At 48.1% G+C, this 22,563-nt stretch overlaps 1 protein-coding gene across 1 annotated transcript; it reads right to left on the bottom strand.

The window, feature by feature from the left end:
• Positions 1 to 1,938: 1,938 nt before the first annotated feature.
• fkbp3 (FKBP prolyl isomerase 3) lies at positions 1,939 to 11,045 on the bottom strand. Its single transcript, XM_072491266.1, has 7 exons — positions 10,880 to 11,045; positions 10,037 to 10,138; positions 7,593 to 7,706; positions 5,508 to 5,643; positions 2,983 to 3,050; positions 2,431 to 2,528; positions 1,939 to 2,311 (listed from the first exon to the last, which is right to left on the bottom strand). Exons 1-7 carry the CDS (start codon positions 10,982 to 10,984, stop codon positions 2,257 to 2,259), a joined length of 678 nt encoding a protein of 225 aa, XP_072347367.1. The 5' UTR covers positions 10,985 to 11,045; the 3' UTR covers positions 1,939 to 2,256.
• Positions 11,046 to 22,563: the final 11,518 nt, after the last annotated feature.

Here is a 22,563-nt window from a genome sequence, read left to right as displayed (position 1 = left end):
CCACCAGGCCCTGTATCTCATCCTCGTTTTCGGCTGCCTTTGCCTTCACTCCACGGAGCTCTATCGCCTGGGCCTTTTGTGTTTCCTTCAGCCCATCGATTGCCAATAACATCGGCGCCCGCACCTCCTTCTTTAGTTCCTCCACACACCGTCTGAGGAATTCCTGCTGGTCCGGGCCCCATGTCGTCTGGGCTCCATCCGCCGCCATCTTGCTTCTTCCTTCTCTTCTCTGCCGCTGCTCCAAAGGATCCTTCGCAATCTGGCCACTACCTCCGCTCCTTTCCATACACACCCGGGGGGGGGGACCTTCCTTCGTCACCCCACACTGGGTTTGGTCTGAAAAAATTTCCGTTGGGGCTCCCGAAAAGAGCCCAAACGTCCGTTAGAACGGGAGCTGCCAAAACGTGCGGCTTAGCAGTGCATCGCCGCAACCGGAAGTCCCAGTAAAGTGTCTTGATGTCCCAGAAATTGAAGTTTGGTGCTGCTGTGCAATCAATTTTTTTTCTTTGCAATGTTTTTACAAATGTGTCAGGGTAAATAAATATCAGCTGACAGTTAAAACTGTGGTAATTAGTCGGATAACTATAGAGTATTGGTAAATCCATCTTCAACCAGATTTGGCACGTGGGTGTCTTGAGGACAGTACCATTGGTTTCTGTGCTGTCATTCCGTTTCTGGATCCTGTATTTGAAGCTAGTGTAGATGGATGGTATACATTTCTTGGTGCTGCAAGAACCCTATATAAAACGTGACAAGGTCAATTTTGGCTTTTCTATCAATCTCTTTTTGTATAATATATAAAACTTTTATCTTTTTACTATCATTACCCCTTCCTTTGTCTCATTTTCCATGACATCTTTGCCATTTAATCTCTCCAATCCATCCCCGACTTATTTTGCTCCACATGCCTTATCCTCGTTTCTACCTCTGCAGTGCCAGAGTCATTGGATTTGAGAAAGGTTCACACTCACTAACTCTGTTTCTCACTCCACAGTTCTGCTGAGTTTTGCTAGCATTTTCTGTTTTTAATTCTGCTTTCCAGCATCTGTAGTATTTTGCTTTGAATCCTTTTGTAACTTCTGGGGTTTTTTTCTGACCTTGTGAATGGACGTGTAGTTACCCAAGTACAGCAGTTAACCTCAAATATTCAGACCAACATCACCATTGAGTATGAGCAATGGACCTTACAACAGATTTAAGCGAAACATAACTGCTGTTTGGAGATAAACAAGTCTGAAATTATTTCCTTCTCTCCCAATTCAAAGAAATGCAACACCATCAAAGACTGGAGTAGTTATAGTGACAAGATGGTTTCTAGTGTAAATATGGACAGAAATGGAAATATGACATTTCAGCATGCATATCTAACCCTAGTAGTTAGAAATTACACTTTCGCAGTAACTAAACTTATCTTGCACTGTATTTGTAATCATAGAATTTACAGTGCAGAAGGAGGCCATTCGGCCCATCAGGATCCACGGTGGTTAGCACTGCTGTCTCACACCGCCAAGGACCTGGGTTCAATTCCAGCCTCGGGTGACTATCTGTGTGGAGTTTGCACATTCTCCCTGTGTCTGCGTGGGTCTCATCCCCACAACCCAAAGGTATGTGGGGTAGGTGAATTGGCCACACTAAATTGCCCCCTTAATTGAAAAAGAAAATTGGGTACTCTAAAATTTATTTATTTTTAAATGCAAACTCATCCACTTTCCTCCTGGGGGTCACTGGATAACATGGGCAGGTAGTCTGATTTATCCTCCAAAGATCAGGCACCACAGCCAATTGCAGTGCCCCAATTGTGGAGAATCCAGCACAGATACTACACAAATTACTGTTGCATCTTAGCTGCTTGCATGATTATACAGTGTTTATAATATAACTCAATTTAACCCTAACATTGTTTAAAAAGATACAATGCATGGACATCAAAAAAATCTGTAGTGGTTCCAAAACGTATTTATTTTGCTTAGAACATAAACAATTTTCACCTTGTCACAAGCATCACCGTGTTCTGAATTGCAAGAATTAAAGTAATCAGCAAAGAAAAGGACCCACTGTATTTCATACTCTCCAGCATGGTATGTAATCATGTTCAGCATCGAAATTCAGTAAAGTTCTATACAAATGCACAATTTTGTTCATTAGGTGCATATTTTTACATTTAACAAGCTTATTTTACTGAAAGGTATTTCTGAACAATATAGGACAATTCAAAGGCAGTATTTTGAAACATAAACCTGAAGACGGTGCATTTAGTTACTCAATATCCACAAGCTCTACTTCAAAAATGAGCTGAGCGTTCGGTGGAATCCTGCAACGCAGTTAAGGAAAATCAGCAAATACCAAAAATTCAAAAGCAATCTTCAATATGTCCAATTGCTTAGTAAAACTAAACAAACTTTGAGCAAGCTGCTGTAAAGAAAAGGATACTTGGCTTCTGGCTTCCCTTTCTTACCATATCCCCAATCAGATTCAATCTGTAGCCGGGCTTTTTCTCCTTTACTCATGGTTAGAAGTGCTTCATCCCACTGCAGTGAAAAAATACTGATTAAATGAAAGGCAGCAAACAACAGGTAAGTATTAGTCATTCAAAACATATGCTTTCCCCATTGCCCTAAAGGACGACATTGGTCAAGGTAATACTCAATACAGGCCATCATCCTTCCAAATCCAGCCACCTTTCCATAATTGGTCTCATTGTTCTTGAGAAAGGGCGTGGTGGGATACTGCAGTCAAGATTTCAGATCCTGATTGTATCCCCTTAATTCTTCTGTAAAGCCCAAACATTTGACCATTGAGTGACAGGGTCAGCCTGTCCTCTATGGTCAATTTTCTTGCAAAGATTGAAGAATGGTCACATGGGCTGCCAGTGTCAGTTAATGGAACTACAGGAGGTGAAAAGAGTGAAAAATAAAGACAGGCAAATTGCAATTTTACGGCCATTTTGTCAAGCCCCACCAGCTCTATAAATTGTGTTCTTACCCCTCGGATAACTTTTCCAATTCCTACTTTAAAGCTCAGAGGCTTTACTGACTTTTTCTTTTTTGAACCTGTAAAAAGAAATTCCATTCAGAATTTAAAAGTTAATTACCTGAAAGCTCGTTCACCCGTTATAATTTATTCAATATTCAGCAATCACTATGCCATATTCCAGTGGGGTGTTTTGCATCCACTTTAAGCAAGACAACAAGGCCAGTTAATGGCTACGAGCAACGATGGGACTGTACAGCAGAGATAGGGGAGACAAGCTTTCAAAGCATTTTTTTTTTTGAAGCAAAAATCAATTGAAACTACTTGCGACCTGTAAATAAATTCTTCAACTGCATTCTATATGCAATAAATAAGAACAAAGTGAAAACACTATTTTAGTCATGGAGTCATTTATGCTGTAGGAGGAGGCCATTCTCCCCTCTGAGTACATGCTGACTCCTGAGGAACAACCAAGTCGGTCCACTCTCCTGCTCAATCCCCATATCCCTGCAATATTATTCCCTTCAAGTGCCCACCAAATTTCCTTTTAAAATCATTAATTGGTTCTGCAATCACCACCCTTGCGGCCGGTGTTTCAAGTCATTACCACTCAGTGTTAAATGTCTCTCTTCACAATCCCCTTGCCCAAAACCTTGAATGGGTCTCCAGTCCTTGTACCATTAGCTGAGTCTATCTAAGTCTGCCATAATCTTATACACTGTTATCAATTTCCTTTCAACCTCCTTTACTCCAAGGAGAACAACCACCATCTTTCCAACTTAACCTTGCATCTAAAACTCCCCAACCTTGCATGTAAAACACCCCCTCACCTAGAACCATTCTGGTAATTTCCCTCGGCAACCTCTTTATGATCTTCACATCTTTCTTAAAGTGTGATCAGAACTGAATGAATACTCGCAATATGTCCTTCAAATGTTGCATCTGACATATGTTTTTGTAACAATTCGTAGAATAAAATCATAGAATCCCTACAGTGCAAAAGGAGGCCATTCGGCCCATCGAGTATGCAGACCCTCCAAAAGAGCACCCTACCTAGAGCGACTTCCTCGCCCTATCCCCGTAACCCCCACCTAACCTAACCTTTGGACACTAAGGGGCAATTTAGCATGGCCAATCCACCTAACATGCACATCGTTGGACTGTGGGGGTAAACCAGAGCTCCCCGAGGAAATCCATGCAGACACGGGGAAAATGTGCAAACTCCACAGAGTCACCCTGGCTCTGGCTCAAACTTATCAATCACAATTTTAAAAGACTAACAAAATGCAAAGATTAAAACAAAATTCACTAAAATAAACACTATGCCATGAACCAAGAGGATGCTTGCTATATGCTGAGTGAGTGTCAACTGGACAGTAAGGGAAAGACAAAACAGTTTTCCGCAGGGAGCAACAACAGGAATGAATGTCAAATGCACTACTTTCTAAGTCTCCAATGTATCCAGGAAATGGAAGAAGACATTGATGCAGGTTTAAAATGCATCACTTTGGTTGTATGAAAATCACTTAATGTGTTTAAAACAGAGGTTTACAAGAATGTAAAACATCACCAAAAAACACAAGGATGCTTAATGCCAGTCACTCCTCACATTTTCTTGTTTTTGACAACTGTTTCGGAAGAAACTTAACAGACTTTGCCCCTTCATTGAAAACTGGAGGAGTTTAAATTGAACTTTCCTTAAAAAAGGAAAAATACTGCATTTGAAAATAAAATAACAGTTCCTGCTCACAATGTTTTCATCAACATCTGAAGAATTCTTAATAACCGCCCACTATTAGACAAAGTCTAGTTAACTTACTCCACTGTAGGATCTAAAAGGCCAGGATGGTTTATCTGCACTTACAATTTTAAAAATGTGGCACGTTTACTCAATTAAAATATACACAGAACTAGTAAGTGAAAGTCACTACACCCGAGGTGAGGGGCAAGGTTGAGAAGGTGGGGCCTTCACGAATAACCTCAGTCAGTACGGGAATTGAACACGCGCTGTTGGCTTCATTCTGCATCACGAGCCAGTTGTCCAGTCAACTGACTTAAATAGGCCCCCATACAACCTATCCTTTAAATGTATGGATGTGGATGAATTTGGAATAAGAGGCAACATCATAGAATTTACAGTGCAAAAGGAGGCCATTCGGCCCATGGGGTCTGCACCGGCCCTTGGAAAGAGCTCCCTACTTAAGCCCATACCTGCACCCTATCCCTGTAACCTAGTTATCAACCTTTTATTTTGGACACTAAGGGCAATTTAGCATGGCCAATCTACCTAACCTGCACATCCTTGGACTGTGGGAGGAAAACGGAGCACCCGGAGGAAACCCACGCAGACACGGGGAGAACGTGCAGACTCCGCACAGACAGTGACCCAAGCTGGGAATCGAACCTGCGACCCTGGAGCTGTGAAGCAACAGTGCTAACCAGTGTGCTACTGTGCCGCCCCAAACCATATAAACTTGCTGATACTCGGAATTATTTTCTCTAATTTATAAAACACCTTTGTTCCATAAGATTCTTACTAGAAGCAACATTTGTGTCAAACACGGTCCCATCTTCTAATGTTCCTGTGTACCAACAGTGGACAGTGTCACCCTTCTTAGGAAAGTTGGTTTTGTCTCCTTTCTGCAATACGGATTTGGTATACTTTGGTGGTTCCTAGAAATGATCACACAATGGTGAAGGTTATTTATCTTTAAAATCAGTAATATTTCAAACAGGCAGAAGTGAAGCAAAACAAAATCAACATCCAATGTCTGAATATTGGAATTCTTGGAAACAACAGCCCAGAATTTTCTCGAAAAGAGCAGCGTGTAAACAATGCACACTTCCATTAACATGCAATTCAGCCACCACCTTGTAATGTGAAAAAGATATTACATGAATTGCAAATTCCCACAAATTGCTTGCTCCACCATTAGGCACCAGAGAATAGCATCTCATCTTTAATCTCCCTGTGATTTCCATGAAAGTTAAGCTTAGTAATTAAAAACACAAATCCCATTTAATCGTGTGATAATTGTTAATGACTGCCAATCAATTGCTCGCTGAAAAAAATGAAAATTTTAAAGTATGGAGCTTTATTCCTTCAGGTTGCAAATTAGTGAGGATTATAAAAATGCCATGTTTTAAAAATAACCTTCTGTCTCTTTTTTTCTCTTTTAATCCAATCTGTCTTTCCCTCTCCATTTTGGTTTATGTGCCTGATTTGACACTGAATCCAGGAATGTATAATAGGGGACAAAGAAATGGCTTGCAACTGAATACATACTTTGGTTCTGTCTTCATAAAAGAGGATACAAATGAGATACCAAGAAATGTTGGAGAATGCAAGATTTAGTGGGAGGGAAGAATTGAGGGAGATCAATATTAGTAGAGAAATGGTGCTGGGGAAATTGATGGCTGATAAATCTCCAGGGCCTGATAATCTACATCCCAGAGAATTTAAGGAAGTGGCTCTAGAAATAGTGGATGCATTGGTGGTCATTTTCCAGGATTCTATAGACTCTGGAGCAGTCCCTGCAGATTGGGGGGCATCTAATGTCACTCCAATATTCAAAAAGGGAGATAGAGAGAAAACAGGGTATTATAGACCAATAAGCCTAACGTCAGTAGTGGGGTAAATTCTCTAATCCATTATCAAAGACTTTATAGCAGAGCATTTAGAAATCAGTGGCAGGATCAGAGTGTCAGCATGGATTTATGAAGGGGAAATCATGCTTGACAATTCTTTGATGATGTAACTAGTAGAGTTGACAAGGGGGATCAGGTCGATGTGTTGTATTTGGACTTTCAGAAAGCGTTTGCCAAAGTCCCGTGTAAGAGATTATCGTGCAAAATTAAAGCACATGGGATTAGGGGAAGTGTATTAAGATAGATGGAAAACTGGTTGGCAGAAAGGAAACAAAGAGTAGGAATTAAGGGGTCCTTTTCAAATTGGCAGGCAGTAACTAGTGGGGTGCCACAGGGATCGGTACTGGGACCCCAGCTATTCACATTATATATTAATGATTTGGATGAGGGAACAAATTGTAAATCTCAGTTTGCAGATGATACCAAGTTGGACGGGTGGGTGAACAGTGACAAGGATGCAGAGGTCCTTCAGCATGATCTGGACAGGTTGGTGAGTGGGCAACTCAATGGCAGATGCAGTATAATTTGGATAAATGTGAGGTTATTCACGTTGGAAGCAAAAACAAGGGAGCAGATTACTACCTGAATGGCTGTAAATTGGGCGAGGGGAGTGTGCAGCGGGCCTGGGTGTCCTTCTGCACCAGTCGCTGAAGGTAAGCACGCAGGTGCAGCAGGAGGTAAAGAAGGCAAATGGTATGTTGGCTTTCATTGAGAGAGGTTTTGAGTACAGGAGCAGGGATGTGTTGTTGAAATTATACAAGGCCTTGGTTAGGCCAATAAATTTAACAGAGCACACTATGAGATGCCCTGCCCTGACAAAATCTTGGGTTAGGTCATTGAATTGTGTCATATTCCAGAAGCATTTTTATAAATTAAATTGTATATATCATTGAATAAAAATGTGAACGGCAATTCTGCTCCAATAATGTTGACTTTTTTTAAAAACCAAGGATTTCCCGATTCCGGGTACTAACCTCATTTGAAGTCACTTCAGGTATCTTGGCCTTTGCTTTATCCTGACCAGCCCCTAACTTCACATCTTTCAGCTGCTGAGCGACTTTCTCCACACTTTCAGTGCCTCTAAACCTCTGCAAGTCAAGAAACAAAGCTTATTCCATATATGAAAATGTAGGCTACAATTACAACCAAAACTGAGAAGCTGTGATTTTATTTTGTCTATGCAAGTACAGTGAAAGTTATATCCTGTTCAATTTGACATGCTTTAATGGATAATTACTGGCTTATTGTTAAAAAAACGTGATTAGGCTGACAGCACAGAACTCACTTCCAAAAAGCAGAGAGCAACATATAATGGCAAAATTCTGAAACATATAACTGTTATTCATCTTGTTACCATTTGTGAGATCTTGCAGTGTGCAACACGTCTGTTACAATTGCTATGTCTTTTGGAAAACACACCAAATAAATGTCCCATGTGCACAATGAGGTGGATGCAAAAGATCCCAGTTCTATTCAATGAAGGGCAGTGAGGACCATTGGCTAAGATATATCCCTCAGTCAACATACACACAGATTATCTAAAGATTTTACTGCTGTTTGTGGACCCTAGTTGTGTGCTAGTTGACCATCTCATTTCTCTGCTTCAAAGATTACACTTCAAAAGTATTGATTGGTTGTGAAGGACTTTGAGATACCCTGAAATTGTGAAAAGTGCCTCAAAAATGCCAGCTTCTTCTTACTTAAGTAATTCAGCCTTTAGATTTTGAAAGCAGCCTTAATGTGTGATAAAATACAACAATATTTCTCTCGGTCTTCCAATTACTCTACATTTCTTTTATCCTACCAATGTCTGTGAAGATATGGCAACTATGTCTGTCATGTTGCTCCTTACTATTTTCATGAATGATCTCGGTATAGACGTTGTTGGAATGATGTGCAAGATTTCAGATTGTGCCATGGTATGGGAGAGTCAAAAGTGCAGATGAAGCTCACCTCTCTAGCAGATTTAGATGTGCTGGGAGATTGGGCCGTGACTAGCAAATGGTGCTTAGTTTGGGAAAATGTTGTTTTATGCATGTGGCAGGGCAAATGCATGCATACACCTTTCAGAGAAAATGTATTAAACAGTTGGAGGAAGAGATCAGGTCATTCTAGTGCATAGATCTCTAAAGGCTTATCATCAATATCATAAAGGATTGGCTAGCCTGCGTACAGTATTATGGAGTGTTTACAGGTCAATTCACTATAAGGCAAAGCAATTTTAAATTTTTTTTTTACAAAATCTTGATTATGTTTCAATTATAATACCGTATTCAGTCTTTGGGGATCAGTTCGTTCAGCAGCTTGTGCGTGATGCAGAGCAACGCCAACTGTGGGGATTCAATAGAATTACTGGTTTGTTCCTTTGTTGCTTTAATGCTATATTCCGTCACTATGACCATTCCCACTCTCCTTTTTGTTTTATGACATCTTTGTAATTTCATCTTCCCTGCCCTCCAACCTATCCCTGACTTTTCCTTTTGGCTCCTCATGACCCTCCCCCTTTCCCAACAGCATAAAACCCATCACATTTCTGCCTCTCTCCAGTTCCGAAGAGTCATATTGGATTTGAAGTTTTAACTCTGATCTCTCCCAAACCTGCTGTGTTTTCTCCCACTTCCTGTTTTTATTTCAGATCTCCAGCATTGGCAGTACATTGTTTTTATAGTGGTGCAGAATTAAGGGTAATTTAGTCAAGGTAAATAAGACAATGAAAGGAAAATTGTGTTTATGCAGGCAATTTGTTTCAACAGAATACATTAGGAAGAACAAGGGGTCACAATCTCAAGCTCTGCTACTGTGGCAATTAGGTTATATTTTAATTTTATGCCAGAGGCATATGGAACAGACACCCAGCTCATATGGTGAATGCTGATTTTCTGAGTCCCTTCGAGTAAGCTGGATTCAAGTGACTAGGAGATCATCTCCTACAAATGGTAAATACCATAGAACATGAATCAAGACCTAGATTAGGTTTGATTGGGGAGAGGGGTGTGTGGAATTTGTAGGTTTCTTGGGTTTTTCAACATTTTTCATACCTCTCCCAAAAATTTACGGGTGGGGCAGTGAAGTGTATGAATTGTGATGTACAAAGCACCACAATTATACAGAACAGGTTGGATCGATGGACACGCATGTTGTTTCCTATCTCATGTTTGTAAGTCCACTTAAATAGGTCACTGAGGTTCTAATTTATTGCACTGCTTTTAAGACTGATCACCATAAGATGCTACATTAATACAAATATTAGATTAATATCCTGGGCTTGCAAATCAGATATTCACAATTATCAAGCAAAAATGTGTTTGGAGCAATAATCAAACATGTTCTAATAAAAATTGAAATCATAATGTGCAAACTGGACATTTAAGACTTAACAATTCTATCATTGAATCCAATGAGGAGCACAAATCTTCACCTTTGTTTCAAAAAGCTGGTTGTAGGCAACTATTAGCTGTTCCTTCTTTGCAGTCTTGGCCACGTTCTTGATGTTTCCCATTAACTTGTGTTCACCAAGAAACTAATTTGAAAAAGAAAACATGTTGAATACCATTGTCGAAGAACAGGAACATAAAATACAATAGTCGACTTCTGATATTTTAAAGGCACCGGTCTAAAACAAATCCTGCCCGTTTTTACATTTGAAACAGCAACCGATTGTGTGCTCAATTCTTTTTGCCAGGTTTGTGCGTTTAAAAAATCATGAGGATTTGCGCTAACTGAAATAAATTATTCAGCAACATTACGGCACCCAACAAAACTGTGGTTAGCAGCACTGCTTCACAGCGCCAGAGACCCAGGTTCGATTCCCGACTTGGGTCACTCTCTGCGCACAGTCTGCACGTTCTCCCAGTGTGTGCGGGCGCTTCCTCCCACAGTCCAAAGATGTGCAGGTTAGGTGGATTGGACATTTTGAATTCGCCCTCTGCGTACCCGAACAGGCGCCAGAGTGTGGTGACAAGGGGATTTTCATACTAACTTCATTACGGTGTTAATGTGAGCCTACTTGTGACAATAATAAAGGTTATTATTATATATAAGGCACTCGTTGTTTTAGATCCCGACGGCTGCAGGAGTTTTGGGCGACAGGGTTTGTTTAAAAGAGCGATTGACACCGAATAGCAGCTTTTGCACAAACCCCATTCAGGGCGACCGAAGGCCAAGCCGCATGTCCCCGTTACCCCGGTGCAGGAGCGGGTACCCGGGAGCAGCCCGGGGCAACTCTCTCCCCCCCCCCAACCCCTCAGATCCCCGCCCTCACCGGCTCCGAGGCGCTCTGCTGCAAGAACTGGATGATGTCCTTTTTAGCCACCTCCTCGCTTTTCAGCTGCTCCTCGGTCCACTGCCTTGCTGGCTCGGCGGCCATGACCGTCTTCCGTCGCGTCTCCCCGCCTCCCGGGGGAAGCCACACCGCCGCCCAGCGGCCGCCCAGAGAACCTATTCACAGCCGCCATCTTGGAAAGAAACTACACCGCAAAGCATTGTGGGGTGCTCTCAGTCCCAGCCAAAAGCAGACAGCAGCCAACAAAAATCACTGTTGGGACTTCTTAAAAAATATTAACAATTTTTTAATTGTAATATTAAAAGTTCTGAAGGAATTGCGATGAAGTCTTGTACCAATTGGCACATAAGAAAATTATGGCCTTTCAAAGGCACTGATAGCAGCAGTAATGTCTGACTTTTTGACATAAAGCTAAATATTGCCGGAAATATAAAAATGAAAGTAGGGAGCTGGAAACTCTCAGTAGGTGTAGGAAGGAGCACCTGCATCTCCAGGCAGAGAGGTTTTTTTTTTAAATTTATAGTACCCAATTATTTTATTTTCCAATTAAGGGGCAATTTAGTGTGGCCAATCCACCTAACCTGCACATCTTAGGCTTGTGGGGGTGAAACCCACACACACACACAGGGAGAATGTGCACAGTGACCCAGGGCCGGGATTCGAACCCAGGTCCTCAGCGCCACAGTCCCAGTGCTAACCACTGCACCACCGTGCTGCCCTTGGTAGAGAGTATTTTTCTTCAAAAATATACTGAAAGAATGTCACAAACATTTCAAAATTACCATCGCACAAAGTTCGATAATATTCAGGTTCTCTACATACGTCACAATACGCTTCAATACAGCCAAAGAAACATTACAGACATTTTAAAATGGTCATTACAAATGGTGCAATGGTATTTAAGTTGTCCATCCAGATCAGGTTGCACTCTGAGGTGCTTCAATACAATTGTGATACATATGATATTCATCGTATACATTGAATGTAAGTCATACAGCCTGAGGGGGGTTCTGTACAATTCCACTCCCCTCAGTCCACTATGACTGAGCCTTTTATAAGGTCTAACTACTAACATTTTAAGGCCAGAAAGGCAAAAATAAATTTTTCTTTTGTTTTTTCGTATTTTTTTGCTTTTTGTTTTTTTGGTGAAAATGATGACCTGCTACATTTATCTACATGTAGCAGGAGTTCACCCGCTATCCGCCACTTTTACTGGTGTGATGCTCAGTGTGTCAACTAAGTAAAAGAACGCAAAGTAACTGATGGAGAAAACAAAAAAGGGAGGTGCCCCAAAACAATGAGCGGAGCACAGCCCAAAAAGAACGAGAAGGGAAACGAAAACTTAACCAAACCCGTCAAATCAAAGTGCGAGAATCGGGGTCAATAAGGCAGTCCAAGCCCTGCGGCGCCCACCGAGCATGGAAGGCCTCAAGTGTGCCCGTGGACACCGCATGGTCCCGCTCCAGGGACACCCGGCCACGAACGAGGCCGCGGAAGATGGGCAGACAGTCAGGCCAGATGACCCCCTTGGTCACCCGCTGCCTGGACCTATAAATGGCAAGTTTGGACAGGCCCAGGAGTAGGTTCACGAGGAGGTCCTCCGCCTTCCCTGCCCCCCTCTGCACCGGATGTTCGTAGATCAGGAGCGTGGGGCTGAAGTGCAACGAAAACCTCAACAACAACATTGTCAAGAAAGCAAAAAGGGAGTGCGGCCTAGGACAGACAACATATACGTGCTCCAAGGTCACCACGAGGCCACAAAAGTGGCAGGTCTCTGGCAAGGCCGTGAAGTGGTGCAATCTACGGTTGGACGGCACTGCCATGTGCAGCACCCTCCACCCCAGGTCCCCAAGTTTGACGGAGAAGACACCTCCGTAGAGGGACCTCCACTGGGGACCTCCGCCGCCGGATGGCAACCAGGCACGCCAAGGCGTGTCTGGGCGGCAGGCGAGGACAACGAGGTGGAAGGTGTGCAATAGCAGGTCATACAGGAAACCCCTCCGCGCGGTATGAAAAGGCTCGGAGGGTATTTCCACGAGGCGGCTGGGGCTGTGGGGTGCCGGGGCCCGGTGGGTGTACCGGGGCTTGGGACCAATGTGGAATTCCGTCCGAGCAGGGGTTCGCTCAGATGGGATGCCACCGCACAACCACGCCATCTCCAGTTCAAGTGTGCCCACGGGGCCGAGCACGGCCGTTTTAAGGCCTTGGATGGCATTGACCGTGCGCCAGACAGACACGCTCTGCGGGCTCATAGGTTGTCAGCCAGCCCTCTCCTCCGCCACCTAGCACATCCCGATCCTGGTCACCCCAGCATTCACAGCTCTCCACTCCGCCAGCCACCAGAATGGATTTTGGCGGAGATGCGGATTCCTGAGCAGCGGCTCCTTTACGACAGCCACTACTCCTGACAGGGGAGAGCTGCGGTGCGTGGCGACCATGTTCGAGACTTTGAGGGGATCCTGGTACAAGACGGGCAGCACCCACAAAGAAATCCGATGACCTTGCTGGCCAACGAACAGGAGCTGCACGTCGTAGTTCAGGCCATGCACCTGGCGGAAGAAATACGTCGCCAGGGCACACCATCGTGGAAGAGGCTCAACGTACAGGTATTGCTGCAGAGTCTGAAGGCGGAAAGTCGCGACCTGGGTGTGAAGGCACACCAGCGCCAGACTGCCCACCGCAATCGGGAGACTCAAGACCTCCGCAGCGACCCAGTGCAATCCTTTGTCCCAGAAAACTGAAACAGTGTTCTCTGGATGCGTTTGACAAAGTCAAGGGGAGGGGTCAAAGTGACCAGCCGATACTACAGCATGGAGGCGATCAGCTTGTTTATGACGAGAACTCGACCCCTGTGGGACAGCACTCGGAGCAGTCCTGTCCAGCGTCCCAGGCGAGCGGCGACCTTGGTCTCCAGCTCCTGCCAGTTCGCCGGCCAGGCTTCTTCTGCCGGGCAAAGATGGACTTCCAAGTAGAGGATGTTGGTCGGGCTCCAGCTGAAGAGCCTGAGCTCCTCCAGAAGGGGGTCCATCTGCCACGGACCGACCAGGAGTCCGGAACATTTAGCCCAGTTAATCCGTGCAGAAGACGCGGCGGAGTACACAGCTTGGCACTCTCGCATCCTCCGCAGGTCACCGGGGTCAGTGAACATGAGGGGCACGTCATCAGCATAAGCTGAGAGGACCACCGCCATGTCCGGTTCGCGCAGAACCAGCCCCGACAACCTCCTCCGCAGGAGGCGCAGGAAAGGCTCCACGCACAGAGAATAAAGTTGGCTGGACAAGGGGCAACCCTGACGCACTCCTCTTCCAAAACGGAAGGGCGCCGTCAGGGACCCGTTAACCTTAACCAGACAGTCCGAGGCGGCGTACAGTAATGGCTTCGACAGCGACCTTCCCCCATTGTGCCACCACGCTGCTTCCCCAAGCTTTAGTGCCTGCGTCAAGTCCTGGGCTTTGGAATGTACCAATCTGCAACAGTCAGTCGGGGACAACTCATTGAATCCCTTATTTTTTGCAAAAACATACTTTATTCATAAAATATCTGAAAGGACGTTACACACATCTCAAAATGACCATTCAGCTTCTCTACATGCATCATGTTGCACTCTCGAGGTACTTCAATAGAGTCAAAGAAACATTACAGACATTTCACAGAATGTTCAATGTTTCAGGTCAACAAGTTTTCATCAGAATTGGAAACAGTAAGAGATGGGTACAGAGGCAGGGAAAGGGGATGGTTGTGGTTTTGTGAGAGTACAAAACGGACATTCTGTGACTGGGTCGAAGGTAGGACAGATGAAACAACAAGGATGATGATGGTGCACATTGAAACTGGTAATGGTCCCTTACTACAGCAAGTAGAGAAACAAAAGTCAGATCTAGAGGAGGTGCAAATGGGAAAAACAGAATTATCACCAACAGCTTGAATTATTGACCTCGATTTTGAGTCCGGAAAGCTGCAATTTGAGTGCTGAAATGCTGTTCCTCGACCTTAATTTGAGCTTTGTTGAAGTAGTGGAGGAGGCTGAAGACAGAGTGGGAGTGGGGCAGAGAATTAATTAAATAACAGGTTTGCAGACTGAACAAAGGTGTTGCACAAAATCAACCTAATAATAATAATCCTTATTGTCACAATAGGCTTACATTAACACTGCAAGAAGTGTGGTAGTCGGTCTTAGAGGTATTACGGTACCCTGTAATGTTGTAAGACCATTGGTGTAGGAGGTACAGTTTTCATTGGTGAAGCCTGCCTGCTGGTTCCACCCAGTAAGGCGGAGTATAAGAGCCCGTGTCTCCCCAGCAGCTGCCTTCTGTACCTGCGCTGCTGGGGGAAACATCTAGTGTAATAAAGCCTTCAATTGTCTCCAAACTCGCTTCTGGAGTTATTGATCGAGCATCAATTTATTACTCTAGATTTTAAAGAATGGAGCACCGAATCAAGCCGGAGTGTCTGCAACTCAGCCCCCATGCGGCAAACGCAGCGGCAACCTTCAAGCGCTGGCTGGCGTGTTTCAATGGATATCTCAGGACGGCCACAATTACACTCACGGAGGACCAGAAAATGCAAGTTCTGCACTCGAGGGTGAGCCCAGAGATCTACACTCTCATCGAAGACGCAGATGATTTCGAGGCCGCAATGAATCTGCTGAAAGGACACTATATTCGCCCTGTAAACCAGGTCTACGCCCGACATCTACTAGCGACGAGGTGACAAATCCCTGGGGAATCGCTGGAGGAGTTCTACCGTGCGCTCCTGGTGTTGGGGAGGAACTGTAACTGCCCGCAAGTTTCGGCAAGCGACCACACAGAACTTTTGATCCGGGACGCATTTGTTGCAGGTATTCTGTCCTCTCAAATCTGCCAGCGATTACTGGAGAAAGAGACACTAGGCCTCAAGTAGGCACGGGCCCTTGCTAGCTCCCTGGATGTGGCCTCCCGAAATGCCCGAGCTTACGTCCCCGACTGCGCGGCAGCCCCTTGGGCAGCGTGGAACCCCCCCCGCGACCGACTCTGATGCACCCCCATCCCCCCACAAGCTTGTGCTGCGAGACTGCCAGGCAACCCCGGGGGGCCCCGCTGCTATTTTTGCAGGCAAGCCAAGCACTCCCAACAGCGATGTACGTCCCGCTCATCCCTCTGCAAAGGATGCGGCAAAAAGGGGCACTTCGTGGCGGTATGCCAGGCCCGGGCGGTCGCTGCGGTCTCTGGAAGCGAATCGGGACCGCCACCACAACCCTCTCCACGGGCCACGTGCGGCCAGCGGGTGCCGCCATCTTTCTCCTTCAGGGCCACGTGTGGCCTCCGGGCGCCACCATCTTGTCTCTCGGACACCACGTGTGTTTTATTGGGCGCTGCCATCTTGTGCACCCCCAGCCATGTGCGACCAGTGGGCGCCGCCACCTTGGCTGGACTCTCAGGACCCTGACTCGGATGACCACACACTGCCCGAGGAGAACATCCAACTTCTGCCACGACTTGCCTCGGTAACCCTGGACCAGTCTCGGCCCCGAACATTCTCGACTGCAACGACGATCGTGCTCATCAATGGGCATGAAACATCCTGTCGACTCTGGGAGCAGGGAGAGCTTCATACACCCCAACAAGGCGCTGAACTCTGCCCGTTCACCCAGTTAACCAAAAAATCTCCCTGGCCTCCGGGTATCATTCAGTGGAGATCAAGGGGTTCTGCATAGCGAACCTCACGGTCCAGGGAAGGGAGTTTAAAAATTACCAGCTCTATGTCCTTCCCCACCTCTGCACTGCCATACTCCTAGGGTTAGATTTTCAATGCAACCTCCAAAGCTTAACTTTTAAATTCGGCGGCCCCATACCCCCCTCACTGTCTGCAGCCTTGCGACCCTCAAGGTCGACCCGCCTTCCCTGTTTGCGAACCTCACCCCGGATTGCAAACCCGTCGCCACCAGGAGCAGACGGTACAGTGCCCAGGACCGGACCTTTATTAGGTCGGAGGTCCAGCGATTGCTGAGGGAAGGTGTCATTGAGGCTAGCAACAGTCCCTGGAGAGCTCAAGTAGTGGTTGTAAAGGCCGGGGAGAAGCATAGGATGGTCATCGATTATAGCCAGACCATCAACAGGTATACGCAGCTTGACGCGTACCCTCTCCCCCGCATATCCGATCTGGTCAACAGGATCGCACAATACAAGGTCTTTTCCACGGTGGATCTAAAGTCCGCCTACCACCAGCTCCCCATCCGCCCTAGCGACCGCAAATACACTGCCTTCGAAGCAGATGGGCAGCTCTTCCACTTCCTAAGGGTTCCCTTCGGTGTCACTAATGGAGTCTCGGTCTTCCAACGAGAGATGGACCGAATGGTTGACCGGTACGGTTTGCCGGCCACGTTTCCGTACCTCGATAATGTCACCATCTGCGGCCACAACCAGCAGGACCACGACACCAACCTCCGAAAATTCCTCCATACCGCAAAAATCCTTAATCTCACATATAACAAGGATAAATGCTGTTCAGCACCAACCGTCTAGCCATCCTCGGCTACGTAGTGCATGATGGAGTTATAGGCCCAGACCCTGAACGCATGCGCCCCCTCATGGAGTTCCCCCTCCCTCACTGTTCCAAGGCCCTGAAACGATGCCTAGGATTTTTCTCTTATTATGCCCTGTGGGACCCCAACTATGCGGACAAGGCCCGCCCGCTAATCCAATCCATGGTTTTTCCCCTGTCTACAGAGGCCTGCCAGGCCTTCAGCTGCATCAAAGCAGACATCGCAAAGGCCACAAAACACGTCATCGATGAGACCCTCCCCTTCCAAGTCGAGTGCGACGCGTCCGCTGTAGCTCTGGTGGCCACCCTCAACCAAGCGGGCCGGCCCATGGCCTTCTTCTCATGCACCCTCCACGCTTCAGAAATCCGCCATTCCTCAGTTGAAAAGGAGGCCCAGGCCATAGCAGAAGCTGTGCGTCACTGGAGTCATTACCTGGCCGGCAGGAGATTCACTCTCCTCACTGACCAACGGTCGGTGGCCTTCATGTTCGGTAATGCACAGCGGGGCAAGATAAAGAACGACAAGATCTTACGGTGGAGGATCGAACTCTCCACCTACAACTATGAGATCTTATATCATCCTGGGAAGCTAAACGAGCCTCCTGATGCCCTATCCCACGGCACATGTGCCAACGCACAAGTAGACCGCCTCCGAGCCCTCCACGAGGACCTCTGCCACCCGGGGGGTCACTCAATTCTTCCATTTCATTAAAACCCGCAACCTGCCCTACTCCATCGAGGAGGTCAGGGCAGCCACCAGGAACTGCCAAATCTGCGCGGAGTGCAAGCCGCACTTCTTCAGGCCAGAGAAAGCGCACCTGATAAAGGCTTCCCATCCCTTTGAACGCCTCAGTATGGACTTCAAAGGGCCCCCTCCCCTCCACCGACCGCAACACGTACTTCCTGAACGTGATTGACGAATACTCCCGGTTCCCATTCGCCATCCCCTGCCCCGACATGACCGCAGCCACCGTCATAAAAGCCCTCCACAGTATCTTTACACTGTTCAGTTTCCCCGCCTACATACACAGCGATAGGGGGTCCTCCTTTATGAGCGACGAACTGCGTCAATTCCTGCTCAGCAAGGGCATTGCCTTGAGTAGGACGACCAGTTACAACCCCCGGGGAAACGGAGAGGTAGAGAGGGAGAACGGAGCGGTCTGGAAGACCGTCCTACTGGCCCTACGGTCCAGGAATCTTCCAGTCTCCCCCTGGCAGGAGATCCTCCCGGATGCCCTCCACTCCATCCGGTCACTGCTGTGTACCACGACCAACCAAACACCTCACGAACGTCTCTTTGTCTTCCCTAGGAAGTCCTCCTCCGGGACCTCGCTCCCAACCTGGCTGGCAGCTCCTGGACCCATCCTGCTCCGCAAACACGTGCAGGCGCATAAGTCGGACCCATTGGTCGAGAGGGTCCATCTCCTCCACGCTAACCCTCAGTACGCCTACGTGGCGTACCCTGACGGCCGACAGGATACGGTCTCCCTACGGGACCTGGTGCCCGCTTGATCCCCACACACACCCCCACCACCAATCCCACCCTCCCTCCCACTGGTGCACCCCACAGCCGCCCCCTTCCCAGGTGGATCGGTCCTCCCACCGGTCCCGTCTAGCGTGATGAAGCTCCCGAAGAAGCCGGAGCCACGCTCCCGGAGCCACAGATGCCCGAGCCGGCGCCTGCATCACCACTGAAACTACGACAATCGCAGAGGACGACCAGGGTCCCCGATCGACTAATTGCTTCATTCTGAACTGTAAATAAATTTTGTAAATAGTTGCGATGTAACGAGGCAAAATTACTGTACTGATGCATACCGGGTACCTCCATAACCTTAACCTCTACCACTGTGTAATGCGAGGCCACCACCCCCGCTGGACTCTTTTTTTAACAGGGAGTGAATGTGGTAGTCGGTATTAGAGGTATTACGGTACCCTGTAATGCTGTAAGACCATTGGTGTAGGAGGTACTGTTTTCATTGGCTAAGCTTGCCTGCTGGTTCCGCCCAGTAAGGCAGAGTATAAGAGCCCGTGTCTCCCCAGCAGCTGCCTTCTGTACCTGCGCTGCTGGGGGAAACATCTAGTGTAATAAAGTCTTCAATTGTCTCCAGTCTCGCTTCTGGAGTTATTGATCGAGCATCATGAAGTTACTGTGAAAAGCCCCTAGTTGCCACATTCCGGCACCTGTTTGGGTACACGGAGGGAGAATTCAGAATGTCCAATTCACGTAACAGCACATCTTTCTGGACTTGTGGGAGGAAGCCGGAGCACCCGGAGGAAACCCACGCAGACACGGAGGAACGTGCAGACTCCGCACAGACCCAAGCCGGGAATTGAACCTGGGACCCTGGCGCTGTGCAGCCATAGTTCTTTTTTTTAAATACATATTTTATTCACGTTTTTCAACAAACCCCCCCCCAACAAAAAGAAAGCAACAAGAACACAACAAGTAGAAATTATACATTGGATTTCCCCATGTACAGTAACCCCCCTTATAACAGTAAACAGCACAAATAGGGACAAAAACCCCACCTTGGCCCAAACCCCCCCCCAAGAGAAACCCTCCCCCTCCCCCCACCCCTGGGCTGCTGCTGCTGCTGACCTCCTCCTAACGCTCAGCGAGATAGTCTAGGAACGGTTGCCACCACCTGAGGAACCCCTGCACAGACCCTCGCAAGGCAAACTTTATCCTCTCCAGCTTGATGAACCCTGCCATGTCATTGATCCAAGCTTCCACACTAGGGGGCTTCGCATCTTTCCATAGTAGCAAAATCCTCCGCCGGGCTACCAGGGACGCAAAGGCCAGAATACCGGCCTCGTTCACCTCCTGCACTCCCGGCTCGTCTGATACCCCAAATAGTGCCAACCCCCAACTCGGCTTGACCCAGGCGTTCACCACCTTGGACATAGTCCTCGCAAAACCCCTCCAAAACCCATCCAGAACATATGGACGTGATTTGCCGGGCTCCCCGAGCACCTCCCACTCTAAAGAACCTACTCAACCTCACCCCTGTCATATGCGCTCTGTGAGTAACCTTGAACTGTATTAGGCTGAGCCTGGCGCAAGAGGAGGAAGAATTAACCCTACTCAGGGCATCAGCCCACAGACCCTCATCTATCTCCTCCCCAAGCTCCTCCTCCCACTTGCCCTTTAACTCCTCCACCGAGGCCTCCTCCTCTTCCTGCAGCTCCTGATAAATCACCGAAATCTTGCCTTCTCCAACCCATACACCCGAAATCACCCTGTCCTGAATCCCACGTGCCGGAAGCAGCAGGAATTCCATCACCTGCCGCCTCACAACGCCCTCACTTGCATGTACCTGAAAGCGTTTCCCGGGGGTAGCCCAAACTTCTCCTCCTACGCCCCCAGGCTCGCAAACGTCCCATCGATGAACAGGTCCCCCATTCTTCTAATCCCCGCCCGATGCCAGCTCCGAAACCCCCCATCCATCCTTCCCGGGACGAACCGATGGTTCTCCTGAATCGGGGACTAAACCGAGGCCCTCACCTCGCCCCTGTGTCGCCTCCACTGCCCCCAGTTCTTCAGCGTCGCCGCCACCACCGGACTCATGGTGTACCTTGTTGGCGAGAGCGGCAGCGGTGCCGTCACCAGCGCCTCAGGCTCGTGCCCACACAGGACGCCATCTCTAGCCTCTTCCACGCCGCCCCCTCTCCCTCCATTACCCACTTACGGATCATCGCCACATTGGTTGCCCAATAATAGCCACACAGATTCGGCAGCGCCAGCGCCCCCCTGTCCCTGCTACGCTCCAGAAACGCCCTCTTCACCCTCGGGGCCTTATTCGCCCACACAAATCCCATGATGCTCCTGCTTACTCGTTTGAAAAAGGCCTTGGGGATTGATGCACAATCAATTACTCTCAAGACAAGGTGAGTCATAACTAATAGGCTTTCATCTGCTAGAACTATTCCCCAGCAGCTTCGATACAGAAAGTGAAGACTGCTGGGACGGCATCGGTTCTTATACTCCGCCTCTCAGGGCAGAGCTATGTACATCAGCCAATGGTAGACTCCTGGGTCTAGCCAATGGGCATCCACCTCTCAGGTACCGCAATACCTGGTATCACCACATTCACCCCCTGTTAAAAAAGAGCCCGGCGGGGTGATGGCCAGCGTTAATGTCGCCTTTCGCATGGTAGGATCAGGTATTGAGGTACCGTGATGTCGAGGGTAATAGCAAAGTGTTCATGGTGCAGCAATCAGTCGATCGGGTGGCCTGGTTGTCCTTCTGGAGCGTCTGGGCTTCGGTGGTGATCCTGATGGGGGTCCCGGTGATTGCGATTCCGGGAATGTGGTGTCGTCCTCCCAGGCAGCTTCGTCACCCCTAGGCGGTGCTGTTGGGGCGAAAAGTGGGCAGGACGGGGGGGGCGCCTGTAGGGGGTGTCGCCGCTTGTTCGGGCTGAGGCAGGGGCGGCGGGAGTACTGACCCTCCGGTCAGGTGTTGCGGGGAGGGTGGGGGTGGGGGCACTGGTGCGGGGGCGCGTGGGGCTCCTGCGGGCGCCAGGTCCCGAAGGGAGACCGTGTCTTGGCGGCCGTCAGGGAACGCTACATAGGCGTACTGGGGGTTGGCGTGCAGCAGGTGGACCCTCTCGACCAACGGGTCCGACTTGTGCATCCTCACATGTTTCCGAAGCAGGATGGGTCCGGGTGTCGCTAGCCAGGTTGGGAGCGAGGTCCCGGAGGAGGACTGCCTGGGGAAAACAAGGAGACGTTCATGAGGTGTCTGATTTGTGGTAGTACAGAGCAGCGACCGGATGGAATGGAGGGCGACCGGGGGGGACGTCCTGCCAGCGGGAGACTGGGAGATTCCTGGACCGGAGGGCCAGCAGGACGGTCTTCCAGACCGTTCCGTTCTCCCTCTCTACCTGCCCGTTTCCCCGGGGGTTGTAACTGGTCGTCCTGCTCGAGGCGATGCCTTTGCTGAGCAGGAATTGACGCAGTTCGTCACTCATAAAGGAGGACCCCCTATCGCTGTGAATGTACGTGGGGAAACCGAACAGATCGCACGCGGCCTGAGGATAGGGGGGTGGCGGTGGGCTTTGGAGGGCCGGGGCCTGAAACGGGGGCTGCCGATAGTCGCTGGAGACCGTGGCCACGGCGCGGGCCTGGCAGACCCCGACATA

The sequence above is a fragment of the Scyliorhinus torazame genome, chromosome 2 (genome assembly GCF_047496885.1).
Source record: "Scyliorhinus torazame isolate Kashiwa2021f chromosome 2, sScyTor2.1, whole genome shotgun sequence".
NCBI classification, from domain to species: domain Eukaryota; kingdom Metazoa; phylum Chordata; class Chondrichthyes; order Carcharhiniformes; family Scyliorhinidae; genus Scyliorhinus; species Scyliorhinus torazame.
The sequence above is the reverse complement of the archived record's forward strand: the minus strand, read 5'-3'. Positions and strand labels throughout refer to the sequence as shown.

What these genes read in the sequence shown, in the direction of transcription:
- fkbp3 (XM_072491266.1), bottom strand. Translation starts at nt 10,984, where the DNA reads ATGGCCGCCGAGCCAGCAAGGCAGTGGACCGAGGAGCAGCTGAAAAGC. An exon ending in CTGAAGTGACTTCAAATGAG is followed by an intron (nt 5,644 to 7,592) that starts GTTAGTACCCGG and finishes GATCATTTCTAG; the next exon opens with GAACCACCAAAGTATACCAA. An exon ending in TTGGAAAAGTTATCCGAGGG is followed by an intron (nt 2,529 to 2,982) that starts GTAAGAACACAA and finishes TTTTCACTGCAG; the next exon opens with TGGGATGAAGCACTTCTAAC.